At 35.6% G+C, this 12,430-nt stretch overlaps 1 protein-coding gene and 1 pseudogene across 1 annotated transcript in view; one reads left to right on the top strand and one right to left on the bottom strand.

Annotated features, from left to right (window-relative positions):
- Klb (klotho beta) overlaps positions 1-6,596 on the bottom strand; it is a 32,938-nt gene extending 26,342 nt beyond the window's left edge. Inside the window, exon 1 of the mRNA XM_005319919.5 lies at positions 5,622-6,596. Coding sequence (XP_005319976.1) covers positions 5,622-6,446 — 825 coding nt within the window. The 5' untranslated portion in view covers positions 6,447-6,596. The remainder of the gene's footprint in view (positions 1-5,621) is intronic.
- A 4,787-nt stretch (positions 6,597-11,383) lies between these two features.
- LOC106144704 (histone H3.3A-like) lies at positions 11,384-11,793 on the top strand (annotated as a pseudogene).
- Positions 11,794-12,430: the final 637 nt, after the last annotated feature.

Raw genomic sequence — 12,430 nt, 5'->3', positions numbered from 1 at the left:
CTTTAGTAAATAAAATAGTACATGTGATATTTGAATATGTGAACAAACAAAAAACCAGAAAAAGGTTCAACATTAAGTGATACCCCCCCAAAACAAAAAACAAAACAACAACGACAACAACAATAACAAAAAAACCCCAGAAACTTTGTAAAACAATGTATGGCATCGAAAATGAGTAAAAATTTATTATATAGCATTTTATTTAAACTCTTGAAATTTGTTTAAAAGAATAAAACAAGATTTTTTTAAAGTTAGTATAATGTTTTGTTCATAAATAACTAACAGGCTGGCATAGTGGTGCACTCCTGTAATCCCAGCAATTTGTAAGGCTGAGACAGGAGGATAGAAAGTTCAAAGCCAGCCTCAGCAACTTAGCGAAGCCTTAAGCAACTCAGGGAGACTCCTAAATAAAATACAGAAAGAAAGAAAGAAAGGAAGGAAGGAAGGAAGGAAGGAAGGAAGGAAGGAAGGAAGGAAGGAAGGAAGGAAGGAAGGAAGGAAAGGGCTGTGGCTCAGTGGTTAGTTGCCCCCGAGTTCAATCTCCCATATAAATAAATAAATAAATAAATGTATGTGAATGTGAAAGATGATGATGCGGGAGTATCTCGAGTTCAAACCAAGCTTCAGCAACTTAGCGAGGCCCCAAGCAACTCAGTGAGACTTTATCTCTAATAAAATATAAAAAAGGCTTGGGGATGTGGTTTGGTGGTTAAGTACCCCTGGGTTCAATCCCTGGTACCCCCCCCCCAAAAAAAAAGAAGAAGAAGAAGAAGAAGAAGAAATGGTTTGAGGCAGCTCTCTCAAGTATTTCACAAATAATACCAAGCCACTAGGGGTAGTAAACCCAGTAGGTGAAAAACCTGGTAGCAGGAGTGTGAATGGGAGGAATGGGAGAGTGGGGATGGGGATGAGATAGGTAGAGGCCAGGGCTGCTGCTAAACATCCTACAACGCAAGGGACAGTCCACTACAATGAAGAATTATCAGGTCCAAATGTCAACAGTGCTGAGGCTGAGAAACTCTTGCACTGTATCTATCTATGAAAGATGACATGTTAGCTGGATGTTCTGGTGTAGGCCTGCAGTCCCAGATGCTGAGGCAGCTGAAGCAGGAGGATCACTTGAGCCCATGAGTTTGAGAGACCAGCCTAGACAACTTGGCAAGACACAATCTCAAAAAAGAAAAAAAGAAAAAGATTAAACTCATGAAATGTTCAAACTGTCATGGAGGCTGACGGTATTTAGCAGAGTAATGAACTGAATGACTTATGTCTCATGAACAAATTCATTTATCCAAACTTCTGTGAATGATTACTCAGAAGCTCTCAAGTATTCCATTTTAAGAGGAAAATCTACAAATTTAAATTACTATATGAATTTATTGATTTAAAAATAGAATGGAAACAGACATCATTACTGTCATTACTAATGTGAACCCTTGGGGCTTTGCTGAGAGCCAAGAGCCTGGTCCTAATGGGCCAAATCTGTTTATGGAATTGAAAAACCTGAACTTAAGAGAGAGAAATCCTTCCTCTACAAAGGAAAAACTGACATCAAACCACCAGAAGAGGTGGATGTGAGAGATGGAGATAAAGCCCACTCTGAGGGTATCCTGGTTACTGAGTCTATTCATCCCTGTAGTCTGGTAACTGAGTCAGGAAATTACCCTTTTTTGCTAAAGCCAACTTGAATTAGATCTGTCACCTGCAACCAACAGTGTCTAATACATCACTTGATTAATGTAGGCATATTAATATATTCTTAATATACTTTAAGAATTAGCAATAATGTGATGAAATATGAAGATTGAATTTGACATTTTTTTTTAAATTACAAAGTTTAAGGTAGAAATCCTAAGTTATGCATTCGACCAACATCTATACCCTAATATATATTAAATATCCTGTGTTACGTGCTGGGAACATAAAGACAAAATAAAACCAAACCCACCCCAAAACAAAACAAAACAAAACAAACCAACACCATGTTTCCCCTTTCAAGGAACTCTCACTTGAATTGGGAGGACAGAAAGGTTCCATGTGGACAGAAAGGTTCCATGTGGTGTGAATGCTACACAGAAGCAAGGACATCTTGTGGGAGTACACAGGAGGGGAGCTTAACTCTGATGGGTAGGGAATAACCTAGAGGTGGTAACTGTCTAATAAAACAAGTCTTTTGTTTTGTGGTACAGGGGATTGAACCCAGGGTTATGTGCATGGAAGGCAAGCACTCTACCAACTGAGCTATATCCCCAGCCCTGAAGTGAGTCTTAAAGGCCAATAGGTGGGTGAAGCAGGGACTGAGAAGGGCAGTTTAGACGGAGAGAGCATGCGCCAAGAGGCTGGGTGCAAAGGAACAGTAAGGTAAATTTGGTACCTTGGCAGCAGGGAATTAGGATGAAATGTGAGGTGCATGGGGTGGCATTGGCAGTGGGATGAGACAGTGGCCAGAAAGGAGACTGAAGGGGAGGCTAGGGGTTGTGTCTTGATGGCCTTGGTGAAAAATTGAAACTTTATCCTGGAATCTTTGGGGAGCCACTAATGAATTTCATGCAGGTCGTCAACATTGTGTGTATTAGAAACAGCACTCTGTAAGGGGGGATAATAATAGTTATCTGGCAAGGTGGCCACAGAGATTATAGATATTTAAAGTGGTGATTACTGTGCTCAAAGATAGTCAAGTCAAAACATGCACCCTCATTCTATTCTGGACAGTGTTAAAAACTCAAGAGCAGAGCATCCATTAGTAGGTGGGATTATTGAAAATTTTTACCAGAGGTTTAGACTTGCTCCAAGAGAATCACCAGATCTGTAATAATGTGACATCTAAATTCCAAGTCAGTCTTGGACCTGACAGACCATTCAGGTTCCCACCAAACCAGGACATTTTAAACTGAGATGGAGTCTTCAAGATCATTCTACAACTAAAGGGTCTCCAATAGTCACTCTGAAATTTTTTCATTATCTGAGAATGGGGGAATAAAGTAGTCTATAACTAACTACTTATGAATTGAGTTTTACTTGAGGCTTATTTAACTCAATGTTTTTGGACTAAAAACAAATGCTAAAGAATGCTTCTTCTGGGTCAAAAGAGGAAAAGTTAAGGAAAAAATACTTCATTGCAACATAAAATATCAAATGAATCTTTTCTATGTTAAAGCAAGGACAGAGAGCGGGGAAGAGGGACAAATGGCACCCAGGCTGCCAAACCATTGCAAGATTTCTTTCTGGAACGATAGGTCACTGGGTTATGTGGAGAATTTCACTTTGTGACCGATTTCAAGGGACCACTTACAACATTTACTTAGTCTAGTTATTTAGAAATTTTAAGGAGATAAAAGAAATTATTTGGGAAGCAATTATTTAAAAATGAATCTTTCAGTTTAAAAAATTTATGTTCCTATCAGAAAGTACTAATTTTGCATTGAAGGCAGAGCTTATCTAAAATTAGATGAAAATGGAAAGCATATGAAAAATACAGTATTTTATTAGTTAAGTGTGAAAGTAATATCCACTTGTTAGTTAATGCTTTTTTCCTCTTTATTTTTACCAGATTGTCAGTTTTTAAGGCTTTAATCACTGGAACATGTTTTTTTCATGAAAATCATAATTATTAACATTTTTCCAGGTAACTGAAACTTATCAACAATTTAGAATATTTTTTCTTATACGAAGTTTAAATAAACCTATGCCTGGTATGTGTTTACATAGGAAACTTTAAAAAGAATATAGTTTCCTTGGGTTGGGATTATTAGAGGGGAAGAAAGGGGCTAACACTTTTATTTTATATCTTTTGGTGCAATCTAATATTTTTAAGCTTACATGAGCATGGATTGTCTTAATAATTAAAAGAGCTAGGGTTGAAATTGTAGCTCAGTGGTAGAGCACTTGCCTAGCACGTGTAAGGCACTGGGTTCGATTCTCAACACTGGACATAAATAAAATAAAGGTTCATTGACAACTAAAAATGATTTAACAAATAATTAAAAGAGTTCAATTAAAAATTTTTTTAAACATGTGTATCTTAATAGTTATTAAATAGCTATATAAATTTTCTCCTATTTAATTTCTTACATTTTGAAGTCATAGTATACCCACACTTTAGTAACAAGTTCTGTATCAACTCTATTCAAATATATGCAAATGACCTTGAAATGATCATACAATCCATTTCCTACAAGAGCTGATGTAATCAAAACCATAGCATTATTGTCCATATATATATATATATATATATATATATATATATATATATATCCAGAAGATCCAATAAAAGAAAGTTTAGCCTGGAGTAGTTTTATGTTCCTGCATAATTTTTTTTAATATTTATTTTTTAGGTGTACATGGACACAACACAATGCCTTTATTTTATGTGGTGCTGAGGATCGAACCCGGGTCCTGCCCGTGCTAGGCGAGTACTCTACCACTGAGCCACAATCCCAGCTCCCCTGCATAATTTTTTTAAAAAATTTCTACATGTTTAACATTTGCTCCTTCAAAGTACATCCCCTAGCACAGTATAAAATCCAATTAATAATTTTTTCCCCATTTTTAAAATGTAAAAGGGATTTAATAATTTATTTTTTCAAGTAAACTCTTCGACTCAAAAGTTAAATCTAATTCCATATGCTAGTCTCCAAGTGAGGCTAAAACTCCTGAAAATTTCTGAAAGATTCCTTTAAAAAAGACTTTTAATAAGGATGATGTTTTAATTATGTCATCATTTATGAACCTCATCTTCACAACAGCTGCATTTTTTTCCTGTAACCTTGGGCAAATTATTTAATCTACCTAAGCTTAAGTTTCCTCACCTTTAAAATGGGAACAATTATAGGACCTAGTTCATAAGGTTGTTATGAAGATCAAACATGTCAATGCATGTAAAGTACTTAATGTAGTCTGTAGGACGTAACAATCAATAACTATTAGTTCTTATTTTGTTATATTTTACTATTGTTTTAGTAAGTTTAACATTTCCCAAGATAAGCTCTAGCTTTTGAAATACACCACTTTAACATACTTAGTAGAACACATTCTTCCCAGTTTTTATATTAGCAGTTTAATTTTAACTTCCAGTACAATTAATCTCATCTTTTCTGTCATACAACACAAAACTAAGTGTGAAGGACATTTATTTCAGTTTCTGTATTTAGTACTATTCATTAGCTAACATTTATGTATCTCACTATAGCTAAGTACCACTAAGAATAGCAATGCTAACAACAAATGCCTGTTTGAAAGGGTCATCCTTTAACATAATTCTGAAACGAATGACATGTCAGAAAATGGTTCCAACAGTTAAATATGCAAAGTACTGGTTTCCCACAGAAAGAAAGTAAACTCACATTCTCACATTCTAATGCATAATTGTAAATTTTAAAACAGTCTCAGTTTCCTCTTGGAAAAGATTAATTGGATTAATGCATTAATAATAGCTTAGACAAATAAAACACACCCTATTTTAAAATAAAATTTGAAATAGAACTTGTGAATGAGCCTAAAAGTACTTGAGCTGATTTCAATCAAGAGGATCATTTAAATAGAGATAAATTTCCTAGTGTTTCTTTTTAACTTCTGCTGCCTATATATCCTGAAGATATAACAAGAAGTCAGCTGTACAGTACCTTGATCAGGTTGTGTCCCACTGTGTAGACAGCTGCTAAATTTCCCTTCTCTCCAGGAGCATGCAGACCTGTGTTATATCCATGCCAAGCAACTAGATATGGGTTGTGAATTGTAATCCAGTATTTGACACGATCCCCAAACGTCTGGAAACAGTATGTGGCATAGTCATTGAAGATATCAACCATAGATTCATTCTTCCATCCCCCATATTTTTCTTGCAACGCCAAAGGCAAATCCCAATGGTACAAAGTCACTACAGGTTTAATGTTTCTAAGTACTAGAGCGTCCAGAAGAGTATTATAATATTGCAGACCTTTTGCGTTGGCAACTGCTGCTATTCCATCGGGGAAAAGCCTCGGCCAGGAAATTGAAAACTGATAAAAAGAAACTCCTATAAAATCCAGAGCCGATAAGTCTTTTTCCAGAAAAATGTAACTGTCACTGGAACCATTCGTGCTGTTGACATTTTTAAGGTGTGTATGGATGAAATGATCCCACACAGAGGGTCCTTTTCCATCCTTCTTCCAACTCCCTTCCACTTGAAATGCTCCAGTCCCAACACCCCAAAAAAAGTTTTTAGGGAAAGTGTCATAGAGAAATAGCTGACTTGCATTTACAGGACTAAAATTAGGATTTTTAGACCATATAGCTCTTCCGTCTCCAGAGAGGCCAGTAACAGCTTGTAGCAGAATAAATGCTGACAGGATGACAGATCTTTGCAGCGCACCGTTGGACATTGTTTTCCTATAGCGTATGTGTCTTTCATCGGCTCTGAAGAAAATCCATTCATTCCCTGGAGACCCTGCTGCACAGCCTGGCTTCATTTGCCACTAACTGTTGGACTGTCTTATCAACGCGTTAGCAAAAGCCTGTGATTGTAAAGCTCTGTCAATGATTAGCTTGAACTGTGAGACTCAGGATGGGTCCTGGAGAGCCACGTAACTTGAGGGAGGTGGCCCTATTGCAGTCACCCACATGTTTCGTCCTCTCCTGTTAAGGGAAAAATTAGACGAAAATGCATGGATGACAACGGTTTGATGTGTAACTCAAACATATGTGAACAGTGAATAAGAATGGCATTTTCTGTGTAGCCTTTCACATTGACGCAAATCTTTTGAACGTTATTGAATAAGTATATACCTTGGCTATTTTTAGAGTTTTTGAATGGTAATTTTATTATTTCATATTTCAGGGAAAACTATCTGATATACAAGTCAATAGCATTTCTGTATACCAATAACAAATAAGACATAAGACATTATACTTCCATAAAATCATAAACACAACTAAGAATAATCTGAATAAATATTACCAACTGTATTAACAGATTTGAAAGAAGATTTGAATGGAGAAATATAGCACTTTCTAGATGAAACATGAATACTTTCCAATTTAATTTACAAATTTAGTGTACTCTTCACCAAAATCCCTTAATTTCAAATTTAGTTCAATTAGATTATTGAGAAAGATTACTTGAAGAATAAATAAGTAGAATTACAAAAAGAAAAGAAGAAAAACCTGAAAGAGAAATAGTGAGGTCATAACTGCTTTCAGACCACAGCAATTTAAACAGCATGATTCTGGAACAAGAATAAACAGAAAGAAATATTGTACAGAGGGCTGGTGCTGTAGTTCAGTCCTCTCCTGTTATGGGAAAAATTAGACGAAAATGCTTGGGTGACAACTGTTTGGACATGTAACTCAAACACAGCACTTGCCTCACACACGTAAGGCACTGCGTTTGATCCTCAGCACCTTATAAAAATAAATAAATAAAAATAAAGATATTGTGCCCATCTACAACTACAAAAATATTATTAAAAATTGTACAGAATTTCTAGCTTTCAAATAACCTTCAAAAATTTTTAATGTTTTAAATATTTTAATGTTTTAAATATTTGAAATATTATGTATTAATGAGGCACAGTGGTTAATAGTTCAAGCCAGGCCATCTAGTTTAAGTATCAAAACTTTCTGTACTGCAATTTCCTCTTATGTAATAATAATAATAATAATAATAATAATAATAATAATAATAATAACTCATGGATTATTATGAGGTTTAAATGAATTAATACATCTAAGGCACTTAGAGAATGACACATACTAAGTGCTCAATAAATATTATTCTATCTGAAAGGGAAGAATTCGGAGAAGTGATGCTCAGATTTAGCAGAGAAGACATTTCTTTTCTGGCTCATTTTGAACTTTGTTTCTTAATTGACTACACACAGTATAAGAAATAACTTTAATAAGTTGTTCACATCCAACTCACTGATATCCCTGTACATTGTTGTGTGTGCTCTCTGTATACAATTGGTTTCTTCCTTTATCCAGCTGATGTCTATTTTTTAACACCCAGTTACCTCTTCCGGAAAGCTTTTCTGATTCCGAAATGCAATTAGATTTAGGTGAATCTCCTCTATGTTTCCATGGCAGCCCATGTTTTTTCTATTATGGCATTTATCACCCAATAAATCACACAGTATACCACATAGTACATTTATCTATATCCTCTGTTGGATTACAGACTTCCTCTCCCTCCCTCTTTCTTTAAAAATCAAAACAGGAGCAGAGTGTGGTGGCATGTGTCTGTGGTCCCAGCTATTCCAGAGGCTGAGGCAGGAGGATCAAGACCAGCCTGGGCAACGCAGGAAGAACCTCACCTCAAAAAAGCAAAACCTGGGCTGGGATTGTGGTTCAGCAGTAAAGCGCTCACCTAGCCCTGGGTTCAATCCTCAGCACCACATAAAAATAATAAATGAATGGAATAAAGATATTGTGTCCAACTACAACTAAAAAAATAAATATTTTTATTTTTTTAAAAAAAGCAAAACCCAAGGGGCTGAGGTTGTAGCTCAGTGATAGAGCATTTGCTCCTCACATGTGAGGCACTGGGTTCAATCCTCAGCACCACATAAAAATAAATAAATAAATAAATAAATAAATAAATAAATGAGATTTCACTCTTCCCCCCAAAATACTTTAAAAAAAAAAAAAAGAAGAAAGAGAAAGAAACAAACAAAATGGACCATAATTGTTTTGTTTTTTCCTATTAAATATCTGGGACTTACCACTATACTTGACATACAGTAATCACCAAAGTATACATTGAATAAATGAATATATCATAGTATATACTACCTGTACCTATCTATCATTGCATTTATCACCTAATACTGGAGTTGTTTGTCTCCTCCACTAGACTGTAAGATTTACTTTTAATTTTTTTTCAGTACTGGGGTTTGAATCCAAGGATATGCTGAGCTATATCTCCAGCCCTTTTTATCCTATTTTATTACTATTACTTTTTTGCAGTCCTGGGGATTGACCCAGTGTCTCCTGTATGATAGGCAAACACTTTGCAACTGAGCTACATCCCCAACTCCCCTTTTGTTTTTTATTTTTGAGGTAGGGTCTCACTAAGTTGCCAAGGTTGACTTTGTACTTATGATCCTCCTGCCTCAACCTCCCAAGTTGCTGAGATTACAGGTGTGCATCACTGCACTTAGCTTTTTTTTTTAAATGTATATATATATATACATATATATATATATATATATATATATATATTAGTTGTAGTTGGACACAATACCTTTATTTATTAATTTATTTTTATGTGGTGCTGAGGATCGAACCCAGCGCCTTGCACACTGTGCTAGGCAAACACTCTACTGCTGAGACATAAACCCAGCCCCTGCACCTAGCTTTTATCTAAATTCTTATCATTTCTTATCAGAATAAATACTTATAAATGCCTGTTGAATAAATGGAGTCAGTACAATTACCATTCATGAAAATAAAAACTTAAATGTAATAATTTATTTATTTATTTTTGAGAGAGAGAGAGAGAGAGAGAGAGAGAGAGAGAGAGAGAGAGAGAGAGAGAGAGAGAGAGAGAGAAAGAATTTTAATATTTTAGTTTTGGGCGGACACAACATCTTTGTTTGTACGTGGTGCTGACGATCGAATCTGGGCTGCACACATGCCAGATGAACGTGCTACCACTTGAGCCACATCCCCAGCCCTAAATGTAATATTTTAGACCCTCACATATATTTAATTAAAAACTATATAGCCACAAAATTAGTAACAAATTAGTAAATTAGTAGTTAAATTTTGAATTATGTATATTTTGCCACAAGAACAAAACAGAAGTTAACATTAAATTATATATACAGTTTATATACAACTATACAATCATATTTGTAGAAAAATAATATGTAGGGCTGGGGATATGGCTCAAGTAGTAGTGCACTTGCCTGGTATGCGTGAGGCACTGGGTTCAATCCTCAGCACCACATAAAAATAAAATAAAGATATTGTGTCCACCTAAAAGCTAAATAAATAAATAAATAAAATTTTAAAAATAATAATATGTAAATCATGTAACTATAATTAAAATGTACAACAAAATTTAAATTTGAAACCAGAAATTACAAATAAGAAATTGGGAAAATATTAAGGTAAATCTAGAAGGAAAATAAATGGTCAAAGGGAGGGAAATTGTCACCAGAGGAGGGTCCAAGTCAGTCCCCAAGAGGGGGATCTCAGCTCTGGATGACAAGGTCCTTGGCATATGAGACAGAAAAGAATTATAACACATATCACATATTGAGGCACAGACATATTATTTAGGAAAGCAAGGAAGCACTCAAAGGGGAAGAGAGTGTGGGCTGCTTTTGAGAGTGAGAAGCAACCTTTTGGTCTGGGTTGTTAATATTTATAGAGAGACAGAAGCTAGGGGCTGGACTAGGGGTGAAATCAGGTTGGGTTATACAATTTCCCGCCAGTTTTCCTTGTGCTTGTGTATTGCCCTTAAATCATGCTACTTTCTGCAGGTGGGGATGTGGACACCAGGACACAGCTGGGTTGCTCCCAAGTTGTTTGTTTTGTATTCTAATGGTTTATGGGCACTTATCTTTTAAGACTCAGTGTATCTTCTTTCCTCTGTATCTTGCAAATTCCTACAGCAAAATGGTCATAATTTCTGCAAATCAAGAAGAAAAAATAAATATCTAACAAATAGTCATATAACATGGATCCAATCACACAAAAATGAATGCAACTATATAATTAATGAAAAAATATTTAAGTCATGGGTAATTAAAAGTACATATAAGGCTGGGGATGTGGCTCAGTGGTAGAGTGCTTGCGTAGCATGTGCGAGGTCCTGGGTTCAGTCTCCAGCACTGTAGAAAACAAACAAAAATTAGAAAGAGAAAAACTCAGGACAATAAATTGAATAATCAGTATTACTATAATGATATAATAAGAGCATAGCCAACAAGGAATTGTTTAAAAATACCCATTTTTTTTCCATATTGTATTTGGATGACAAATTATGGGTTATAGTAATTTCCCTCCTTTTGTATATTTAATTTTACTTTTTAGCCCCCCCTTTTTTTGGTACTGGGAATTGAACCCTGGGGTGCTTTACTACTGAGTTATATCCCAGTCCTTTTTATTTTTTTACTTTTAATAAGAAAATGAACATAAAAAGCAACAAGTCAATATTAGATATACAAGTTTCTTGATGAGAAAGTAGATACTTTCTCACTAAGATTAGGAGTAAGGCAAGGATGTCTATTATTATCACTACTATTCAACAATATACTGGAAATCCTGGCTAAGGCAATATGACAGGAAAAGGAAATAAAACATACAGATTGGAGTGTTCGCAGTTGCCTCTGCGTGGCCTCTATTTTGCCAAGCTCCTGCCGAAGAAAAAGTGGAGTTTAGTTAAGAAGTCCTTTCTACGATGGCTTGTACAAAGCAAAATGCCAGCAAATCAAGGGTTGCTAAAGCACTCAGGAAACAACTGGCTGCAAAAGCCGCTTGCAAGAGTGCGCCCTCTACTGGAGGGGTGAAGAACCCTCACTGTTACAGGCCTGGTACTGTGGCAGTCCGTGAAATTAGATGGTATTAGAAGTCCATTGAACTTCTGATGCGCAAACTCCCCTTCCAGCATCTGGTGCTAGAAATTGCTCAGGACTTCAAAACAGAGATGCACTTCCAGAGCGCAGCTATTGGTGCTTTGCAGGAGTCAAGTTAGGCCTATCTGGTTGGCCTTTTTGAAGACACCAACCTGTGTGTTATCCATGCCAAACGTGTAACAATTATACCAAAAACATCCAACTATCATGCTGCATACATAGAGAACGTGTTTAAGAAGTCATTATCATGTGAAACATTTCATTCTCAAAAAATTTTTTTTTCTCTTTTTCCTGTAATTGGTAGTTCTGAACATTAGGTATTTTTTTTCATGGGCCCAAAAGGTATGTAAGTATATGATTATGAGTTGAAAACTAGGGGACAGAAATCAGGTATTGGCCATTTTCCCATTTTCATTTGTGTGTGAATTTTTAATATAAATGCAGGGACGTAGAGCATTAATGCAAGTCAAAGTGTTTCAGTGAATGAGTTTCAGCAGCTCAACTTTATAACAATTATAAATGAAACTGTTAAATTTTTCTGTACAATGCCAGCATTTTGATTTTTGTAAACAAGTATGTTTCTTATTGAGGGCAACTAAATTGTGTTTGTAGCTTTTTTTTTTTTTTTTTTTTTGGTGGTGTTAGGGATTGAACACAGGGCCTTGTGCATGAAAGGCAGGCACTCTTATCAACTGAGCTATATCTCCAGCACCTGTTCGTAGCATTTTTATCATATAGTAGATTCCATCCACTCACTATACTTTTCTGGGTTGTCCTACATGCTTTTTAAGTGTTTGTCTTCTGTGCTATTCCTGTAAGTTTGCTACTAAAATACATTAAACTACAACACACGCATACACACACACACAACA

Source organism: Ictidomys tridecemlineatus, chromosome 9 (genome assembly GCF_052094955.1).
Source record: "Ictidomys tridecemlineatus isolate mIctTri1 chromosome 9, mIctTri1.hap1, whole genome shotgun sequence".
Taxonomy (NCBI): domain Eukaryota; kingdom Metazoa; phylum Chordata; class Mammalia; order Rodentia; family Sciuridae; genus Ictidomys; species Ictidomys tridecemlineatus.
The sequence above is the reverse complement of the archived record's forward strand: the minus strand, read 5'-3'. Positions and strand labels throughout refer to the sequence as shown.